The sequence below is a fragment of the Mustela nigripes genome, chromosome 16 (assembly GCF_022355385.1).
Source record: "Mustela nigripes isolate SB6536 chromosome 16, MUSNIG.SB6536, whole genome shotgun sequence".
Taxonomy (NCBI): domain Eukaryota; kingdom Metazoa; phylum Chordata; class Mammalia; order Carnivora; family Mustelidae; genus Mustela; species Mustela nigripes.
In genome coordinates this window covers 6,401,615-6,422,915 of record NC_081572.1, presented here as the reverse complement: position 1 = coordinate 6,422,915, position 21,301 = coordinate 6,401,615, and the positions used below count along the sequence as shown (strand labels likewise).

Here is a 21,301-nt window from a genome sequence, read left to right as displayed (position 1 = left end):
TTCATCTAGATGATCCCAACCCTAAAGGGCAGTGGAGCTGTGTCTTTTCATGCCTGAGACTCCAATGTCACTCTGTAGGACACACATGCTTGATGTGGGCCATCTCAGATTTGTCTTAGTAAGTGTAACAAATTACTTTTTAGATCCTCAAATTTATAAGAAAATTACTTTACCTTCCCAATCACCAAAACTTGGGTGTTTTTAAGGAGCTTTATTTTTAATTTTTTTTTATTTAATCACCTCTTTAAAGCATTACTTTATTATTATTTTGAGAGAGAGTGAGCAGAGGGAGGGTCAGAGAGAGAATGAGAGGGAGAATAATTCCCACTAAGCAGGGAGGCTGATGTGGGGATTGGCTGCAGGGCCCTGAGATCATGAGCTGAAGGCAAATTTTCAATGAAATGAGCCATCCAGGAGTCACACTAAAGCATTATTATTTAACAGTCAGTCAAGGTTTAAAGTTCTAAGATGTGCTTTTCTGTTCAGACAGCTTTATCTTCCAGAGTTTCTTTATGTTCTGAGATTTAGTGTCCTGTTTTGGGAGTAATATTTTTAAGGGTTTTGGTGGACCTTGATTAATACAGCTAGAAGTGGGGAAAATGGGATTAAGGTAATAAAGATTCTTTCCTACTTGGGTTCTGAAGGTTGGCTCTGACATCAGATTACTTTGTATTCTAATTGCTGCATTTCATAAACACAGTTTCCCTCTCTCTTTTTTTTTTTAACACTGGAAAGAAAATATTTAATTATAAATTTTAAAAAGTAAATGATAAAATTAATAATTTTAAAGAATCAAGACAATTCACCAGTTTTCTCTGATCCTGTCCAAACACAAGTGTAGCACAACAAACCTGTGAGTTGTCTTGATTTTTTTCTCCCATTCTCCCATTCCCAGGCCTGTCAGAGGCATAGGGACCCCATCAACACCTGGAATACATAAACACCATTCACAGGGAGGCTTGTGCAATAAGTGACCATTTTATTATATAAAAAGGGTGATGGCTTGGGAAAGAAGTATTATAAGAAGACCAATCACCTTGGAAATAAAAGTTGTTTTTTTTTTTTTTTTTAACTTTGGTGCCTTTTATGAACTGACCTAGAGTAAATAATTTGCAAATATGTGGCAAACCCATAAAGAAAACAAGGATAACATGACTGTAAAATTCATAGTTGGTTTCCTCAGAGGGACTTCAGAAATATTCACGATATATCCAAGGGTTGAAGAGTATTTGGGCTTCAAGGAGTATGCATTTATTGGGAACAGTCTTTGTGTCTATGATACTTTGCAGGAAAATTTACAAAAAAGTTTACAGAGTATTTGGAATAAAATAAGGATGGTGGCTGGATGTGTTGGTCAGAAGGCCATTCCCATCCATCAGATAGGCTGTGTTCCTGGGCAGGTCGTCAATAGGCAATTGGTATTACCAATAGTCATTATCAGGCAGATATTGCCTCCCACCAGATCCCCTCTGAGGCCTGTTCCATCAGAGGACAGCAGTGAGCATGCTCAGGACCAGGGACACCTCCAGGAAGACCAGGAGCCAGAAGTAGATGCAGCTGAGCAGGGACCTGTGGGGGACATGGTGACAGGTGGTGAGCACGTCCTCAAGGAGATGCCCTGGTACCCTCCACTTTCTTTCTGTCCCTGTGTCAATGTTCTGGGGCCACAACAATCCACACAGATATCAGGCCCATGTGGGTCCATGGCTGGGACCGTCCTATCAACAGACCACTTCTGTGACCCTCAGGCTAACAATTTCCCTTGAGACAGGATGTGGACTTGGAGAGAGCCTGGCTATTGGAGTGATGTGAGGGAGACCCCAGGGAGCAGGCAGGACCTGGGCCGGGAAAAGAGTTCTATCTAAACCCTCCCCATTGGGAGTTACCTATCCGTGGACTAGCAAATAACTGGGTTATTTGTCTGATGTCTGCTCTCCCACAAACAGTAGTTCCCATTTGGTATCATAAATATTTGCTTTAGTCCCAGGGATGATGTGGCAGCTTCTAAATCTTAGCCTTAAACTCAGTAGTTAATGCTGGAGGTAATCAATGACCCCACTCACCTCTCATCTCTCTTAGAGGCCTGGTCTTCAACAGGATGACTCTCCCAACTGTAAGGGCCTATTCAGCCAGAGTGGCCTCACCCCGGTTGAATGGCCTTTTTGTTGTAAAACTTAAATTGACCTTGCCCCCCACCCCCAGGGGAACTTATTTAAAAGCAAGTCCGGGGAAACCAGTCCCAGGTAACAAAGTCCCAAATTCAAGGGTGGGTCAGGCCAGGTGTAGGTATTCAATCAGTGGGGGTGCATACTGTCTCCTAGCTACTGAGGAGTATGGGCCCCACCATTTGGGCACCTTTTGGGTGCCAATTCTGAACTAGGTGATAGGCTGGTTCAAATGTCTAATAGGGTAAATTGTAATTCAGTTGGTCACCTAGCATCACTGTGGAGTTTCCTGTGTGTGTCACAATCTCATTGGCCACCTGTGTGTGGCCAGGCCCAACCACATGGCCTTTGCTCTATAAAAAGTTAGTTTGAAAAGCAGAGAGGGGTCACCCTCTCTGTAAGAGGTGCGGCCCTGGCCATCCAGTTTGACTCCTGATGCTTGGTGTGAAATAAAGCTTTGCTTGACCTTCGCTTTGTATCAGTCTCACTCCTTTAATCATGGACCCATTATTGGGGTACCCAATTTTGGGGGGACCCAATACAACGAGGGTGTGGTGAGGAGGGGGAAGCAGAGAAGAGAACCAGGGGCCCCCAGAGCACCTGGCCTGGGCCGGGACCTGAAGGCCCCCTTTGCACAACACTGGCACTTGTCTTCCCTGTCCCCAGAGTCCAATTTCTGCAGATACCTGAGTCCCAGCTCCCCCAGTCCTACAGGTCTCTAGGGAAATGTCCTCTCACTGGCCAGGACTCCCTGATCATTGTGTATTGAAGAGCAATTCCCACCCCACCCCCGCACCCCCCACGCCCGCCGCCCTATGGCTCTCCTGCACATGCTCTCCCCCACCCATCTGTGCTAGTTCCCCCAAGCACTCATTAGGAACTGGCATTTTGTCTATTGATGAACATGTTGACTTCTTCACTGTGTGAATTTCCCAACTTTTGTCAGAGCCGGACTGTGTCTTGGTGGCCCAGGGCTGTATCCCTAGAAGAGGGCCTGGCGCATGGTAGGACTTCCACGGTGAGGTGTGGAATTGGTAAGTAAGTGTGGGACTGAGGCCATGACAGTCACACCCACACACCTCAGCCCCCCGTGTTCCCCAGAAATCACCCAGGTGTCAAAGGTCTCCCACTGCTAGCCCCTTACCCAGAATATAGGCTGGAGGCATAGTAGTCGTCGGAGGCTTCGGTATTCAATGTGGGGTCTAGCAGGACCGTGTGAAGACCTGGGGTTGATGAGGGAAGAGAAGGCAGGCTGAGGATAAGCCAAAGCTGACACCCCACAACCCCACCCCCCATACTCCTGGGTGGGACAGGTGACACTCCTCCAGGAACTTCCCAGCTGTCTTCATGGTAATGCCTTCCTAGAGGGAAAAAGAACCCTAACACTGACAATGGCAAGGCCTCTGGTATCCTGGGAGTCTTCTTTAACACATGAAAAGCCTTTTGAAACCTCCCCTTTTCCTTACCTCCCCAAACTTCCAAGTATACAATCAGCCATCCCTCACAAGCCCAGGCACTGCCCTGGTGTCCTTCCCTGAGCTTTAATGAAACCACCATTTTGCATTGAAGATGTCTCAAGGATTCTTTCTTGGTTGAAAGCTCTGGACCGCACCCCACCAAACCTCACCCATATTCCAAAACCACATCAAAGGTGCTGGAGGGGGGTGGCTCACGGAGCTCGGGGTTGCAGTACTGGCTGGAGGGGAAGCACATGTCAGGCCTGCTGTCCTCCCCCGGGCTCTCCCATTCTCTGGCAGCTGTGTGGCTTCGACTCACATAGTCCTGGTCACTCAGGACATCTGGACAGGTGTCCAGGCTCCACATCCGCCCACAGCCACACCCAGGCCTGCCTGGAACTCTGGCCTACCCGGCCCCCTCTGCAGGTGCAACCTGCCCAGATGGGCAATTTCAGAGGCAGAGCATCCTCCCAGCAGGACATGGGACAGTGTGTGGATGGAGCTCAGGGCTCTGGGCTCAGCCACCCCACCCCTGCTTTCCCCTGGCAGAGGATGGGCTGAGCTTTCCTCTGTAGAGATTGATCCAGAGCTGGGGGTGGGGGCCGTGTCCTCAGGGAGGGCTGATGTCTGGAGTGAGGACCTTGAAACAGGGGCTCAGCAGAGTCCACACTGAATGATGGGTCCTGCACTCAGTGCACTCAGCCCTGGAACTCTCAGCCAGAACTGTGAACCTGGGTGGCCACGGGACGGAAGGATAGACAGAAGAAAGATCTAGTGAGACAGACACACACCCAGGGCACCACACAGAAAGTTCCCTGTCCTGAAGCCAGCTGGACAATGGTCTTTGTCTTCCAGGCGGTGGTGTCCAAGGACACTCAGCTCCTCCCTGTTAAATAGGAGCTCACAAGGGGCCTGGGAGGGCAGTGCCCCGTGTGACAGAGACGCCCTGCAGGAAGGACGTCGGAGGAGCCAAGGCCAACATCGGAGTAAGAACACAAGACCAAAACCTGAACACTCCGAAGGATGACCTCCATGTGGGTCTCAGGAAACAAAAACAGGGTTCTAGTAAAGAATTCTTTGCAGCACATGGAAGTATATTTGGGGCCATAGAACCTGAGAACTCATTTTTCTCATTTTTTTCCCTTCCTTTGTCTGAAGGGAGCTTTCAGCGGTTTCTCTGGGTTCCCTCCGGTGGGGACAAGATGACGGAAGGAACGGGGAGGATCAAACCAGAGGGGCAGGGTGTTCCCTAAATGCTCACAGAAGCCCCCCCATCAGAGTCTGGGGCTCGTTCTTGGGCCCCTGTCAAGGCTGGTGCTGACACCCAGGATCACAGCTGTGAGGATGGTGCTCAGGAACCATCCAGGACACAGTGATGTCCTGTTAGAGCCCCTGGGTCCTGAGCAGCCAGTAAAGGAGAGGAACCTGTACCCTACAGTCGTTCCCCATAGGGAGGACAGAGAGAGATCCAGGAAGAGGCTCAGGTCCCCTGCAACGTGGGCAGGACCTTGTCAGGACAGAAAGGTAGACAGCCGTCCCCAGACTCAGGGCCATTCCCACCGCCCATCCTGGGAGAGCTTTAGGCATGAAAGTGCACACTGAGACGCTTAGGTCAGCCAGAGGTGTGCATGTGGTTGTGCGAGTGTGAAGACAACACACAACTCACACACACACACACTCACACACCTAGACACACACAGACAAATACACAGACACAACACATGTGCACACACACACAGGCACACCCCTGGTGTCCTGTGTCACCCACCCCATCCTCACCCCACTCTTCTGTCCTATGTCCCACCACTTTCCTGCCAGAGTCAGGGTGATCAGCCCCAGTCTCAGGCAGCCCTGGTGCTGGTGTCGAGGGAGGGGTATGGACAGCTCACCTGGGGTCACAGTCACCACAACTGGGTAGGTGAGGTCGAACAAATATCCTGGAAACTCTGATGTATCAATCCCACACCGGTATGTCCCAGCATCCTCCTCTCTGAGGTTCCTCATGGTCACTCTGAAGGAGAGGGTTGCAGAAACATCTCTGATAGACACACGGCCATTCCATGCTTCTACATCTGGGACTGCGGTCTCCACAATCTTCCACAAACATGGGCTTTTACACCAGTATTTGGTATTGTTTTCGTAGATCTTCTCATATGGACATACCACACTCACGGATTGCCCCACGGTGCCCACCAGGGAGATGGGACTATTCAGAATCTGGGAAACAAAGCCTGGAAAACACAGCCAAGGGTGACCCTTCACCAGAGGGGCCTGGATCTGAGGTCAAGGTTACCCCCACGTCCCTCAAGGGCCCTCAGGGTCAGGAGGAGGCATTGGCAGAAGTCAGGGCTTTCCTGAGATCAGAAAGAGGGGATGTAACTCCCTCCTCACAGAGTGGCACAATGAGTGTGTGTCCCTGATATGTGTGTGTGTGTGTGTGTGTGTGATGCTGATGAGGGAGCAGGAAGCTGGCTGAGGACAAAGCAAGAGCTGGCGCCTTGCACCCCCTCTTCACCCGCTCCCCTCCATAAGTGTAGCATCCCTCAGGCAGCCCTGACTGCCATGAACAAAAAGCAAATAGTTAACTTGCAGAGCTCACAATCCTGCTAGACAGGAGTCTCCCTTGGCTTACAAATGTCCTAAATCTCACTAACAAAGACGATTGATAGCAGGATTGTGAGACCCCACCAAAAAGTCTCCCAAAGATCTTAATGTTAATGGCTGGTCTAAAGACAACACTGATCCAGCAGCAAGGGCAAGGCCTCCGGCAGGCCTGGAACATCCTGGCACCTTGTAGGCCCTCTTTAGCATATGAAAACTCCACTGACACCTCCCTTCCCCTCACCTTCCCCCAACAGCAGGGTACAGAACCTGCCATCCCTCAACAACCCGGGGCAGCAGCTCTTCCTGCCCACGGGTCCTGTCCCCGTGCTTTAATAAACCACCATTTTGCACCAAAGATGTCTCAAGAATTCTTTCTTGGTCATCGGCTCCGGACCTCAGCCCACCAAACCTCACCTAGGTTCTAGAACTTCATCAATGCAACAAGATCTTGTTTCTGCCTGTGACACTACAGTAATGGTGGTCACAGGAACCCCTCCACTCAGGGCTGCTCTGTCCACTATAATGGGCATGACTCACCTGCTTTATACACTGAATCCTCCTGGTCACTGCTGAGGCAGTGCTGGCCAATCTGAGGAGAATCTCTGCTCTCTGTCTTCCCTCCCATGTCCTCCCTCCGTCCCTCCCCTTGGGCTGCCCTGCACCCTCATTCCCCTGTCTCCCTCCCTCCCACTCAGGACAGACTTCCCTGCCCAGGCCCTGCTCACCTGGGACCTGCAGAAGGAGCAGCGCTGCAGGCAGCCAAGACCTCCCATCCCCTAGGGTCATGTCTGCAGCACAGACGTCACCCACAGCAATGCCAGGCTAGTGAGGGGGGATAACTTCAAGCCTCCTCACAGAGGGTCCCCTCTGCAGGGCCCACTTCTGCTTTCTGGGGTCTCTCTGCTTCCTCGTCCTGCCTCTGTTGGGTCTCACAATCTTCTTCCACGCTGACTCAAGGAGGTTGGGGTGCAGGAAGCTTGGGGACAGAAGCAGCACGAGCTGAGGCAGAGTCCTGGGCCTAGTGCACCAGATCTGCTCAATCCCGAGGACAAGACAGCTCCGGGGTCCAGATCTAGATTGGGATTGCCATCCCCTTAAATAATCAACATCTGCTCTTCTCACTGTCCACACTCACCCCACACAATGGAGCCACACTAGAGCATTTTCTCCTCCGTGGGACTTCCTCACCCCTGTGACATGTCACTTCCTTGTGGTCAGGATGGATCATGTCCAGCATGGAGCCCCCAGCAGCCCATCCTCTCAGGTATCAGTGGTGACCACAGTGGTGTTAGGACCCCCCAGCCTGCAGCTCCAAGCACCCGCAGTCCCCATGGAACCCCTGCTCTCCTCTGGCCACACAAGTTGGCTCTGTGACCTCAGAGGCTTTCAAAGGTTCCATTTAGTTCCTGGGTTCCGCACCAGGGTACAAATCCCCCAGGCTTCTTCCCTCCTGTGTGTTTGCTTATTCTCAAGACATGGACATGCAACAGCCATCACCAATCCCATGTGCACCTCAGTTTGGATTCTTTCTTCTTTGAAAAGTTCAATCTACTGTGACTCATAGGGCAGAGGATTGACAACAGACAAGAAGGTCCAGAGATTGAAGGGGCTGATGGGACGTTGGTGCCATGTGAAGCTGAGACTGGGCTTCTCCTCTCTATCCAGTGGTACAAGGGGTCATTGTGTAACAAGAGGGTGGTCTGCCAAAGCACTGGCTGCTGGTGTGCCTTTTGGGTTTGCATGATGACCAGGGGCCTCTTCAAGGTGCAGAGATATGGGATGGTCCATACCAAGAGATGGGGAGATGGGTCTGTCCTAACTCACAGTGGCTTTTTCTCATGACATGAGAAACATGGTTTGGGGTTGAGTTTATGTTGGAATTGGTAGGGAGCCAGGTCACTAGTCATTAGGAAAATGCAAATTAAATCCACGAGGAGATAACACCGCACACCTGTTAGAATGGCCAAACTCAAAAAGACAAGAGATAACCAATGCTGAAAACGGATGTGGAGAAAAAGGAACCCTACAGTGGTGGTTGGTGGAAATGTAAATTGGTGCAGCCACTACAAAAAACAGTGCAGATGATCCTCAAGAAATCAAAAATAGGAGCACCCTAGTGGCTGAGTCGGTTAAGTAATTGCCTTCAACTCTGGTCATGGTCATGGGGTCCTGAATTGAGCTCCACATTGGGATTCTTGCTCAGCCAAGAGTCTGCTTCTCCCTCTACCTCTGCTCTTTGTCCCACACTGGCCCATGCTCTCTCTCTCTCTTTCTCTTCCTGAAAAAAAAAAAAAAGTAAAATCTTAACAAAAAATACAAGTTTTAAAAAATTAAAAATAGAAATACAATATGATCCTGTAATTCCACTTTTAGGAATATACCTAAACAAAATAAAAATAGCTCCAGGGCCTGGAGATTATGACCTGAGCTGAAGGCAGATGCCCAACCACCTGAGCCATCCAGGTGCCCCTGTTCAGAAGCTTTTGGGTTTCATGTAGTTCCACCTATTTCTTTTTTTATTTTGTTGCTTGTGCTCTGTCTGTCCAAAAGATCATTACCAAGACCCATTTCAAGGAGCTTTGTTCCTATGTTTTCTTTTTTTTTTTTAATTATGTCATGTTAGTCACCATACATTCATTAGTTTTTGATGTAGTGTTCCAAGATTCATTGTTTACATGTAACACCCAGTGCTCCATGCAATACGTGCCCTCCTTAATACCCATCACCGGGCCAACCCATCCCCCCACCCCCTCCCCTTCTAAAACCCTCAGTTTGTTTCTTGGAGTCCACAGTCTTTCATGGTTTGTCTCCCCCTCTGATTTCCCCCCTTCCTTTTTCCTTTCCTTCTCCTAATGTCCTCTATGCTATTCCTCATTTTCCACAAGTAAGTGAAACCATATGATAATTCTTCTAGGAGTTTCATGGTTTGGGGTCTTATATTTGTCTTTAATTCTTTGAGTGGTGTAAAAAAAAAAAAAAAAGGAGTCCTGTTTCATTCTTTTACATGGGAATATCCAGTTATCTCTGCACAATTTGCTAAAGAGACTGCCTTTTCTCCATTGCATATTCTTTGTTCCCTTGTCAAATATTAGTTGACCATATAGGTTTGGGTTTATTTTTGTTCTATTCCATTGGTCTATTTGTCTGTTTTTATGTCAGTATCATACTGTCTTCAGGACTATCACTTTATAATATGGCTTCATATATAATCATATATCGAGTCATATATATATGTATGACTAGATATATAATTGCTATATAATATAGCTTAAAATCAGGAAGTGTGATGCCTCCTGCTTTGTTCTTTTTTCTCAGAATCCTTTTGGCTATCTGGGGTCTCTTACAACTCTACAAAAATTTTAAGAGTTTTTTGTTTGTTTGTTTTGCCACTATAAAAAATGCCATTGGAATCTTGATAGAGATTGCATTGAATCTATAGATGGCTGGTTCTTGGTAAAGTAAGTGATTTTTCTATTAGATCCTGGACTTTTTAGATACTATATTATGAGTCTCCCAGTCCTATTAGTCTCCCTTTTTATTTTTCTTTTTATCTTTCTTCTAGTGTTTTCTAAAAAAAGGTATAATGTGGAGGGGCTTTATATGGCTATCATGGTTAGGACAATATGGGAACAAACACAGATAGGTAAGGAGCTTGATTAAATAGCATAGAGCCCCCATAAACAGCCCTGTTTTTACATGGACACTTGATATAACTCGTGTAAATGAGGAAAGAAGGAGAACAATAGATACGCTGGAGGATATGATTATTCATGCGGGAAAAAAGAAAGTGGCTCCAACCTCACAACATGTAAGGGAAAAAAATTCAATCCCAGATGGATCCAGGACTTTAAGTATTTAGAAAAAACATAGGAAGATATTTTTATAACTTTGGGATAAGAAAGGCTTCTTGAATATGGTACAAAATATACAAACCGTAATACTCTGATGAATTCAAATACTCTAAAGTTGTGGTGTATTTGTGAAAAGACTCCAGAATGAAAAGACAAACCCCAAATTCTGTGAGCCCATATTTGAAAGGCATCAATGATAAAACTTGACCAGTGAGAGTGTGCGTCCTATAATTCAGGAAGGAAAAAGAGAAACCCAAGAAAGATGGGCCAAATCTGAACGGAAGAGGGAATGCAACATAAGTGAAAATGTGCTCAGGATGACAAGTGGAATGCGTTCAGCCACACCGCCCACACGGGCCGCTGAGGGGATGCACCCACCATGGGGGAAGGATGTACCACCTGATCCCTCCCTCTCTCCTTCTGCTGTAAGGAAACTCTGCACACCCTGAGCCTGTGTGCATGTTGTCTGTTCTCATCGACTTCAAAACCTGCACTGGCCTTTTTCCTTCTCACACTTAGCTACTTTTGACCATGGGCTGCACTGCCTAGCCACCCTGTAGATGGTGCAACAAAGAACTATTTCAAACTGGCAAAAGTTAACAATTAAAATGTCTGATATTCTAGGAAGTCACACAGAGAGGCAGGGCAATAGGAGCCCTCAGTCAAGCTGATGGGGCCATGAATTTTGGGTTTGGAAAATCACTGGGCATTATCTAGTGTGGTTGAGTGTGCACAAACCCTAAACCCCAGCAATTCCATCCCTAAGTATGTACCCTAGTGAAATCATGTCACATATACACTAGGTGACCTGTACAAGAAAGTTCATGGCAGCACTCACTGTGGAATAGCCCCAGCGGGCAGCAACCCTAAGCCATCAACAGAAAAATGGGTAAATCAGATGTGGTGAATCTTCTCTTCTCTCCTCTGAAGAGCTGTGTGTCTGGGCAGCATATCCAAAGGCACGAAGGGCTAAAGCTTCTCTTGGTCAGGGTCCCCACAAGGAGAGAGGACACACCAAGGCCATCAGCGAGCATGGTCAGGAGCAGGGACACCTTCAAGATGACCAGGAGCAAGAAGTGAACCCTGCTAAGCAGGGACCTGGGAGGGAAGGACACAGGGACAGACACTGAGCTGCCACCTCAAGAGGAAGGCCCGGGTCCCTCCTTTCTGCCCCCAGATGTCTCTGATCCAAGACCCTGGACACCTAATAACCACATTTGGGCCAGACTTTGATATCTGGACATATATTCACCCCAACCCCTCAGCTTAGTAGTTGACTTTGGACATTAGATGGTCCAATATTGAGAAGAGAGAGAGGGTTTGCCTGGGCAGGACCGGGCTCCACAAACAGCTGCTTTGTCCTAAGCCCTGCCCCTCCTTCTACCATCCACGCTCCCAAGAACCCAGCTCAGGCTGGGACTGTTTTTTGTGATTTCTCATAGGTCAATGTCTATATAGGCTGGTGCTACATCGATTCTCGGATGGAGGAAGAAAGGAATGTTGAGTTGGGAGGCTGCCCTGGGGGTTCTCAGGGGGGCAGCATCATTGAAAAGCAGGCCCTCACCTTGGGCTCCTCTGGCCAACCAGGCTGTGCTTGACACTCTCTGCTGGCATTTAGGGGTCCTACGGGATGCTTTCCTCCTTCTCCCAGCCAAGCACTGTGCACTTCTACGTTATACACACAATTGTGTGTATGTGCGTGTGGCATATTTTATTGCGTTTTCACAAGCTTTTCTTAAATTTACCAGTTTTGGGGAACAAGGTGAGAAGAGATAGGAGGCTTGGGGCCAGAAGTCCTTCCTCTTCTAGTGTGAGTGGCAGTGTCTCTGGACAGGATGTTGATGGACAAGGAGGGCTGCATGTTGTCTTCATCAGGCCGACTCTGTGTCCCACAAATTGCACATTGAGATCTGTTGACCCAGAGGATGACACTGAGCATCATCAGAAACAGGGGCACCTTCAGGAGTATGAGAAGCAGGAAGTGGATGCTGACAACCTGGGACCTATAGGAAGACACAGTGACTGGCAGGAGTTTCCTCCTGAACAGGAGGCCCAGGCTCTACCTTTCGCCCCTGCCTTTGAGCTCAGATTCTGTGGCCCTAGAAGTCAATATCAGCATCAAATCTGGTTGGTACTGGTGCCAAACAGCTCTGGGCTGAGGGCCCCAGACTCCTGTCCTTCAGCTCAAGACCTGACCTTGAGCATCAGGACAGAGCACACACATGAGGATGTGGTGGTGAGGAATGGAGAGAACGGGAGAAGAGGGGACCCAGGAGGCTCTGGCTCCCAGAAACTCTCAGAGTTCACAAAGCAGAGGGAACTCAGGGAAGGAGAGGCACAGAGCTTCCGGGGCCATCATCTCCCACTAGCCAGACCCAGGGCTGGCCAGAGTGTGGTGTAGCCCCATTCAACACCATCCCAATCTGCTCAGCAATGGATGTATCATAAACCAGGACCAGAGAATCATCACCTTCCCCATCAAGCATTACAGCATCCCTCATCTCACTGGAAACCAGAGTGTTTGAAAGTTGGCACTGGAGCAAGACCTCAGGTCCCAGCCCCAGACAGTGCATCCCCCTGCCTTGTCCACCCTGCCAGAAGACTGCAGAGGTCACTTCAGGAAGTTTGTTAATGGGACACACAACCCTGGAGGACAGGAGGGTATACAAGCTGCCTGAGTTCTAATAGAGATGCATAGCCCAGAACTCCCCTTGTGGACACCACCCTCAGAGTCCCCGAGGCCCAAGGCTCTTGTCAGGAGACTGAGCTCATGGCAGGGACCTTGGATGTCACAGTCCCGCCATCCTTCATTCTCAGGGGCTTGCACACATACTCTCTCATGCATACAAGCACACACACATTCTTTCACACTCCTGTACACTCCCACCACTCACATTTCTCTCACACTCACACCCACACAACCCACTTGGTCCCCAGTCTCTGAGCCACAAACACCAGGCCTCGTTCTGCACTCCTCAGATGCTCTGCAGGGATTAGCTAGATCTCTTCCCCTATGGCAGCAGAGAAAAGCAGGGTCTCACCTGGGGGAAACAAACACTTGAACCTGGAAGAAGAGGTCCGGCAGGAAACCATGGAGTCCTTCTTCATGCAGTATCGTTGCGATCCCACACCTGTATTTTCCTGCATCGTCTGCAGTGAGGTTCTCCAAGGTCACTGTGAAGGTGAGGTTTTCAGCATGGTCCACAATGGACACGCGGCCACTCCTCATCTTTTCCTCAGACCTTCCGGTGGCCACAGTCTGGTTCCAAGATGGCAAGCATGGTTGTCGGCACCAGTATTTGGTAAATGTCTTGTACTTCTCCTCGTACTGACACTGCACGCTCAGGGATCCCCCCACGGTGCCCATCACAGTGCTGGGGCCACTCAGAGACAAAGAGCCTGAAAGACACCATCAGTATTTTCTTCACCTGGAGACCTGGGCTGGAGGTGCATTGTGGGGTCGGGCCCCCTGGAAGCCCAGACGTCACCCTGAGGCTGGAGGAGGGAAGGGTTAGGAACCAAGGAGGCATGGGCTGTTAGCCTGAGGTCCTCCGGACACAGGTTTGTGGTTAGGGGGAGTGGGGGCATCAACACTCAAACTTCTCTGTGCAATTGCTGCCAATGGGGGCTAGGGGTGCCTGGTGGGGGTGAATGCACCCTTCAGAGCAAGCTTCCCACTTTGCCTCCTCTTTCAGTTGCTTATGGCCCAGCCTTGAAGATGTGGGGCTGCTTCTTCGGGGCTGGATGAGAAAACGTTATCAGGGACGCTCTGTTACACCCAGACATGACCCTGAGCCAGCACGGTGTCCCCCTCACCCACACTCCACTCCTCTACCCCCACAGCAGGCTTCCTGCCCACCAGGGCCTGGGAAAGAAACTCCCAGCTCCCAAGGGCACTACAGGACATTCAACAAAACCCTTGGCCCCTCCACACTAAATACCAGTAGCCCCCTTCCCCCAGTGGCAAGAGCCAAAATTGTCAACTGGCATTGCCTAATGTCCCCTGGGAGTAAGTCATCCCTGCTGAGAGCCACCGCTTTAGAAGAGGAGGGTTCATCCAGGAGAACCTGGGGTAGAAATTCCCAGGCAAGAGGATAGACTGTGGGTTCCTGTCCTTGGCATGTCCTCTGTCCTGGTGAGCATGCTATATTCGCAGCTGTTCTTTCCTGGCATCTCTTCCCCACCAGCTCAGTCCTGAAGGGTCGTGGGTCATGGTGCTCTCTGCCCTGTGTCTCAGCTGTCTCTCAGGGGCTGCTTACTCCTCTCCCGCCCCAGGTTCTTTCTAAGATCCCAAGGGACCATGTTTGCTCTGTAACCATCAAACCCTGATGTTTCTTACAACTTGTAAAGATGATGCCATCTATATAATCTTAAAAATAATCTTAAGAGATAATTATAATCTTAATATATAATCTTTATAATCTTATAAATATATAATCTTAAAAAATAATTATAAAGTTAGAGACCTCGGGTTCTGTGCCTATAAGTGTAAGGACAAATAATTGGCTAGACAGAGAGGTTTATCTCCTTGAGAAGCAGGAGTCTGGCTTAGCTTGAGGTTTCTTCTGGCCCCCCTGCTGGGCTGTGGCGACTTGTCCACAGCATCTCTGTTCCTGTAAGGTCACAGTCTAGAACCCAGGCTCATGTGTTTTCCCTTTGTCTGCCGTCAGTCTTCCTACTGGGCAACCAGCTCCTGTGCATTTTCAGACTCAGGCTTACAGACCAATTGAATCATAACTCTCCTTAATTACAGAAAGTCTTCTCGATATCATTGAGATAAAAAGTAGGACAAGAGAAGCTTGCGTTGCTGGAGGCTGCCTTCAAGAATGAGACTTCTTCCCTGAACTCTTCACAGTCCCGATGCCAGGGCGATAAACCAAAAGGATCATATTCAACACAGACGGGACTGGAGGAGATTATGCGAAGTGAAATAAGTCAAGCAGAGACAGTCAAGTATCATATAGTTTCCCTTACTCGTGGAGCATAAGGAATAACATGGAGGACATTAGGAGAAGGAAAGTGAATTGGCGGAAACTGGAGGGGGAGACGAACCATGAGAGCCTGTGGCCTCGGAGAAACAAACTGAGGGTTTTGGAGGGAAGGGAGGTAGGGAGATGGGTAGGCCTGGTGGTGGCTATCATGGACGGCCCGGATTGCAAGGAGCACTGGGTGTGGTGCATAAACAATGAATCTTGGAACAGTGAAAGAATAAAATTAAATTAAAAAAAAAACAACAACAGATGGGGCACCTGGGTGGCTCAGTGGGTTAAGCCTCTGCCTTCGGCACAGGTCATGATCCCAGGGTCCTGGGATCAAGCCCCGCATCGGGCTCTCTGCTCAGCAGAGAGCCTGCTTCCTCCTCTCTCTCTGCCTGCCTCTCTGCCTACTTGTGATCTCTCTTTCTCTGTCAAATAAATAAATAAATTCTTAAAAAAAAACAAAACAGAAAGAACCCAAAAGGGTCCTATTCAGTATGATCTAGTTGAGAGTTTAATTTTTTTTTCATCTTGCTGATCCTATTCCTAAAGGGCAGTGGGGCTGTGTCTTTTCATGCCCAGGAAGCCCAGTGTCACTCCGCAGGACACCCCTATTGGCTGTAGGCCAACTCAGATTTATCTTTGTAAGTGTAACAAATTCCTTCTTAGATACTCAAATTTATAATAAATTTATATCGGCTCTCCCAGTCACCAAAACGTGGTGTTTTAAAGGCGCTTTATTTTTTAAATTTATTTTTTAATTTTATCACCTCCCTAAAGTATTATTATTATTGTTGTTGTTGTTGTTGTTAATTTGAGAGGCAGAGAGAGAAGAGAGCGTGAGCAGAGGGAGGGGCAGAGGGAGAAGGAGAGGGAGAAGCAGAATCCCCGCTGAGCAGGGAGCCTGATGTGGGGGTCTAGGCCAGGACTCCAGGATCCTGACCTGAGCTGAAGGCAGGCATTCAACTGACTGAGCCACCCAGGGGGCCCCCTAAAGCATTATTATTTAAAAGTCAGTCAAAGTTTAAAATTCTATGATGTGTTTGTCGGTCCAGTCAGCTTTATCATGCTGAGTTTCTTTTTTCTTTTTTTTTTTTAAAGATTTTATTTATTTATCAGAGGGGGGGGGGTGGAGAGCGAGCACAGGCAGACAGAGTGGCAGGCAGAGGCAGAGGGAGAAGCAGGCTCCCTGCTGAGCCAGAAGCCAGATGTGGGACTTGATCCCATGACGCTGGGATCATGACCTGAGCTGAAAGCAGCTGCTTAACCAACTGAGCCACCCAGGCGTCCCTCATTCTGAGTTTCTTTATGTTCTGAGTTTTAGCGTCCTGTTTTGGGAGTGACATTTTTAAGGGTTTTGGTGCACCTTGATTAATACAGCTAGAGGTGGGGAAAATGGGATTAAGGTAATAAAGATTCTTTCCTGCTTGGGTTCTGAAGCTTGGCTCTGACATCAGATTACTTTGTATTCTAATTCCTACACTTATGCTTGCAGGATCAGAGCAAACTGGTAGGTTGTCTTAATTTTTTCTCCCATGTATAATAAAATATTCTCCTTCCAGTGTTTAAACACAAGAAAGAAACTATGCTTACGGGAACTCTCAGAACACACCACTGTTGATGGGAACTCAGAGTAGGACTGCGCACAAGTGCCCAACACTTTCACCTTCGAGCAGCTCCTAGTGCAGGGCCCCTGAGGCCAGCCCAGGCCTGTCCGAGGCCCAGGGACAGTATCAGCACCTGGAATACATAAGCACCATTCACAAGGAGGCTTACGCATTAAGTGACCATTGTATTATTTAAAAAAAAAAAAAAAAGTGATAACTTGGGAAAGAAGTATTATAAGAAGAGGGAGGATGTTGGAAATAAAAGTTGGTTTTTTTTTTTTTATCCTTGGTGCCTTTTATGAACTGATCTAGAGTAAGTAATTTGTAAATATGTGGCAAACCCATGAAGAAAACAAGGAGAACCTGACTGTAAAATTCATAGTCGGTTTCCTCAGAGGGCAGCCTGAAACAATAGTAATGATGTTTATTACTTACGCTGTGAGGTGGGCACCCAAGGGGTGAAGAGTATTGGGGCTGTAAGGAGTATGCATTTATTGAGAACATTCTTTGTGTCCATGATACTTTGCAGGAAAACTTACAAAAGAGTTCGCAGAGTATTCGGAATGAGGTAAGGACAGTGGCTGGATGTGTTGGTCAGAAGGGCCGTTCCCATCCATCAGATGGGCTGTGCTCCTGGGTCGATCGTGAATCGGCAATTGGTGTTACTGGTTTGAACTATTGGGCTGATGCCGCCTCCCCACCCCAGATTCCCTCTGAGGCCTGTTCCCTCAGAGGACAGCACTGAGCATGCTCAGGACCAGGAGCAGCTCCAGGAAGACCAGGAGCTGGACGTAGATGCTGCTGAGCAAGGGACCTGTGGGGGACAGTGACAGGCAGTGAGCCACGTCCTCAGGGAGATGCCCTGGTACCCTCCACTTTCCTTCTGTCCCTGGGCCCATGTCAGATGGGCTGTGTGCCTGGGCAGGTTGTCAGGGGACAATTAGTATTACTGATTTTCATTATTGGGCCCCTGACAAGGCTGCTGCAGACCCCCAGGATCACAGCTGTGAGGCTGGTGCTCAGGAACCATCCAGGACACAGTGATGTCCTGTTAGAGCCCCAGGGTCCTGCGCAGCCAGTAAGGGAGAGGAGCCAATGCCCTAAGGGGAGGACAAAAAGAGGTCCAGGAAGAGGCTCAGGACACCTTCAGCATGGTCAGGACCCTTGTCAGGACAGAAAGGCAGCCAGCCAGCCAGCCAGTGGGCCATTCTCACTGCCCACGCCGGGAGAGCTTTAGTCGTGAGAGTGTATCAGGGCTGGACACACAGAGGCGCCTAGGTCAGCTAGAGGTGTACATGTGCTTGTGTGAGTGTACAGAAAACACAATGCCCGCACACACACTTACACACACATGGACATGTACAGAGACACACATACAGACTTGTAAACAGACACAACACATACACCCACACACACAAACGGACACATACACACACATCTGCCGTGCCCTGCATCACCCACCCCATCCTCACCCCGCTCTTCTATCCCACGTCCCACCACTTTCCTGACAGGGTCGGGGTGATCAGCCCCAGTCTCAGGCAGCCATAGTGCTGGTGTCGGGGGAGGGGTGTGCACAGCTCACCTGGGGTCACAGACAGCACAACTCGGAAGGTGAGGTCGAGCAAATATTCTGAGAGCCATGATGTATCGATCCCACACCGGTATGTTCCTCCATCACCTTCTGTGAGGTTCTCCAAGGTCACTGTGAAGGTGAGGTTTGCAGGTTGGTCCCTGATGGACACACGGCCACTCCTCACTTCTTTGTCTGCCTCTTCAGTCTTCATAATATCCCCCATACATGGGGTCTTGCACCAGTACTTGACATTCTCTTTGAATTTCTCCTCGTACTGACACTGCACGCTCAGGGATCCCCCCACGGTGCCCATCACGGAGGTGGGGCCACGCAGAGACCAACAACCTGGAGAAAACAGCCACGTGTGACCCCTCACCAGATGGGCCTGGGTCAAGGGGATCTGGGGTCATGGTGATCCTGGTGTCCATGAAGGGCCCTTGGGGTCTGGAGGAGACCTTGGCAGGACTGGCTTTTCCTGAAACCAGAGGGAAAGGATGTAGCTCCCTCCTCCCAAAGTGGCACAAGGAGAGTGTGTTCCTGGTTGTGTGTGTGTGTGTGTGTGTGTGTGTGTGTGTGTGATGCACTAAGACCTTATTTCTGACTGTGATACTACAATAATGGAAGTCACAGGAGCCCCTCCACTCAGGGCTGTTCTGTCGACTGTAATAGACACGACTCGCCTGCTTTATGCACTGAATCCTCCTGGTCACTGCTGAGGTAGTGCCAGCCGATCCGAGAATCCTCTGCTCTCCGTCATCCTTCTCATGTCCTCCCTCCCTCCCCTTTGGTCTCCCTGTACTCCCATCCCCCTGCCTCCCTCCCCTCCACTCAGGGCAGACTCCCCTGCCCAGCTCAGCCCCGCTCACCTGGGACCTGCAGAAGGAGCAGCGCTGCAGGCAGCCACGGCCTCCCATCCCCTGGGGTCATGTCTGCAGCACAGACGTCACCCACAGCAATGCCAGACTCCTGAAGGGAGATAATTTCAAGCCTTCTCACGGAGGGTCCAGTCTCCAGGGCCCACTTCTGCTTTCTGAGACCTCTTTGCTTCCTCGTCCTGCCTGCGTTTGGTCTCACAATCTTCTTCCACGTTGACTCAAGGAGGGTGGGGTGCAGGAAGCTCAGGCACAGCAGCAGCACTGGCTGAGGCAGAGTCCTGGACCTGGTGCTCGAATCCATTCAATCCAGATGACAGGACGGCTACTGGTCCAGGTCTAGATTGGGATTGCCATCCCCTTCCACAGCCAACATCTGCTCCTCTCACTGACCACACTCGCCCCACACAATGGAGCAACACTAGAGCATTTCTTCCTCAGTGAGATTTCCTCACCCCTGTGACATGTCACTTCCTCGTAGTTAGAATGGACCATGTCCGGGGTGGAGCCCCCAGCAGCCCATTCTCTCAGGCATTAGTGGTGACCACACTGCTGTTAGGGCCCCCACCCCCGGCCTACAGTTCAAAGCACCCACAGCCTCCATGGGACCCCTGCTCTTCTCTGGCCACACAAGTTGGAACTGTGACCTCAGATATTTCACAAGTTCCGTTTGGCTCTGGGTTCACGACCAGGATATTAATCCCCCAGGCTTGCTTCCTTCCAGTGTGTTTCCCTGTTCTCAAGACATGGACATGGAACAGCCATCATCAACCCCCTGTGCACCTCACTTTGACTCTTTCTTCTTTGGAATGGCCATTCTACTGTGACTCGCAGGGCAGAGGACTGACAACAGACAAGAAGGTCCAGAGATTGAAGGAGCTGATGGGACGTTGGGGACATGTGAAGCTGAGACTGGGTTTCTCCTCTCTATTCAGTGGCAAGAGGAGCCATTGTGTCACAAGAGGGTGGTCTGCAAAGCACTGACTGCTGGTGTCCCTTTTGGGTTCACATGGTGACCGGGAGCCTCTTCAAGGTGCAGAGATGAGGGATGGGCCTTGACAGGTGGTGGGGAGGTGGGTCTGTCCTAACTCAAACTGAGTGAATGGCAAAACACTGCATTGGCTGCAGACATGGCCCTAGGCAACTGTGGTCCAACAAGATGTAATATCTATGGTGGTATAACAAATTCCCCCAGAACTTCGTGGCTGAAAACACTTAATATTATCTCACACTTGCTGAGAGTCACAAATCTGAGAGTGGCTTATCTAGGTGGTTGTGACTCAGAGTGTCTCTTTCACAAAGTTGTGGTCAAGATATTTACCAGGCTCTACTCATTGGAAGGCTGCACCAGACTGGAAGATGATTTTTGTGTGTTCATCTTGTATCCCATGACGAACTCACCTCTTAGTGCTATGAGGTTTTGTAGATTGCTTGAGATTTTCTACATAGAGAATTGTGCCGTCTGCAAACAGGGATAGCTTTCTTCTTCTTTTCCTTTATCCACGCCTGTATTTCTTTTTCTGGCCTAGTGTAAGGGCCATAATTTTCAGTGCTGAGGTGAATAACAGTAGTGAGAGTGGGCATCTCTACCTTGCTCAGAACCTTAGAGGGAAAGCATTGAATTCTTCATTGTTATGTATGTTAGCTATATTTCATTTTTAGATGATCTTCATCAAGTTGAAATTCCTTCTATGCTGCTTTTTATGAGTTTCTTTTTTTATCATGAGTGGGTGTTGGAGTTTGTCCTATGCTTTTTCAGTGTCATTTGATATGATCCTATGATTTTTCTTCTTTAGTTTGGTATTGGGGTTGCAACGATTGATTTTTCCATGTTGAGCCAAACTTGCACACCTGGAATTAACCTCACTCCATCATGATGTATAATTCCTTGCTGGATTATATTGGATAATATTTTGTGGAGGATTTTTGTGTCTATGTTTATGAGACATAACTGGCATTTTCATCTTGATTTGGTTTTTTTTTTTTCCCACTCTTCCCCTATGGTCCTCTGTTTTTCTTTAAAGATTTTGCTTATTTATTTGACAGAGAGAGAGAGAGAGATCACAAGTAGTCAGAGAGGCAGGCAGAGAGAGAGGGGGAAGCAGGCTCCCCACTGAGCAGAGAGCCCTGATGGCTCAATCCCAGGACCCTGAGATCATGACCTGAGCCAAAAGCAGAACCCACTGAGCCACCCAG

The 21,301-nt window shown here is 49.0% G+C and overlaps 1 protein-coding gene across 5 annotated transcripts; it reads right to left on the bottom strand.

The window, feature by feature from the left end:
- Nucleotides 1-7,863: 7,863 nt before the first annotated feature.
- Nucleotides 7,864-19,656, bottom strand: LOC132004239 (uncharacterized). Of its 5 annotated transcripts, XM_059380465.1 has the most exons (7): nucleotides 19,100-19,652; nucleotides 18,243-18,578; nucleotides 16,647-16,793; nucleotides 13,119-13,476; nucleotides 11,823-12,080; nucleotides 10,916-11,175; nucleotides 7,864-8,504 (listed from the first exon to the last, which is right to left on the bottom strand). In XM_059380465.1, exons 1-6 carry the CDS (start codon nucleotides 19,407-19,409, stop codon nucleotides 10,944-10,946), a joined length of 1,641 nt encoding a protein of 546 aa, XP_059236448.1. In that variant the 5' UTR covers nucleotides 19,410-19,652; the 3' UTR covers nucleotides 7,864-8,504; nucleotides 10,916-10,943. The 5 variants fall into 5 exon arrangements, with proteins under 5 accessions (XP_059236448.1, XP_059236451.1, XP_059236446.1 ...); XM_059380468.1 differs by lacking the exon at nucleotides 7,864-8,504 and having other exon boundaries at nucleotides 10,173-11,175; nucleotides 18,243-18,362; nucleotides 19,100-19,656; XM_059380463.1 differs by lacking the exon at nucleotides 7,864-8,504 and having other exon boundaries at nucleotides 10,173-11,175.
- Between the last annotated feature and the right edge of the window lie 1,645 nt (nucleotides 19,657-21,301).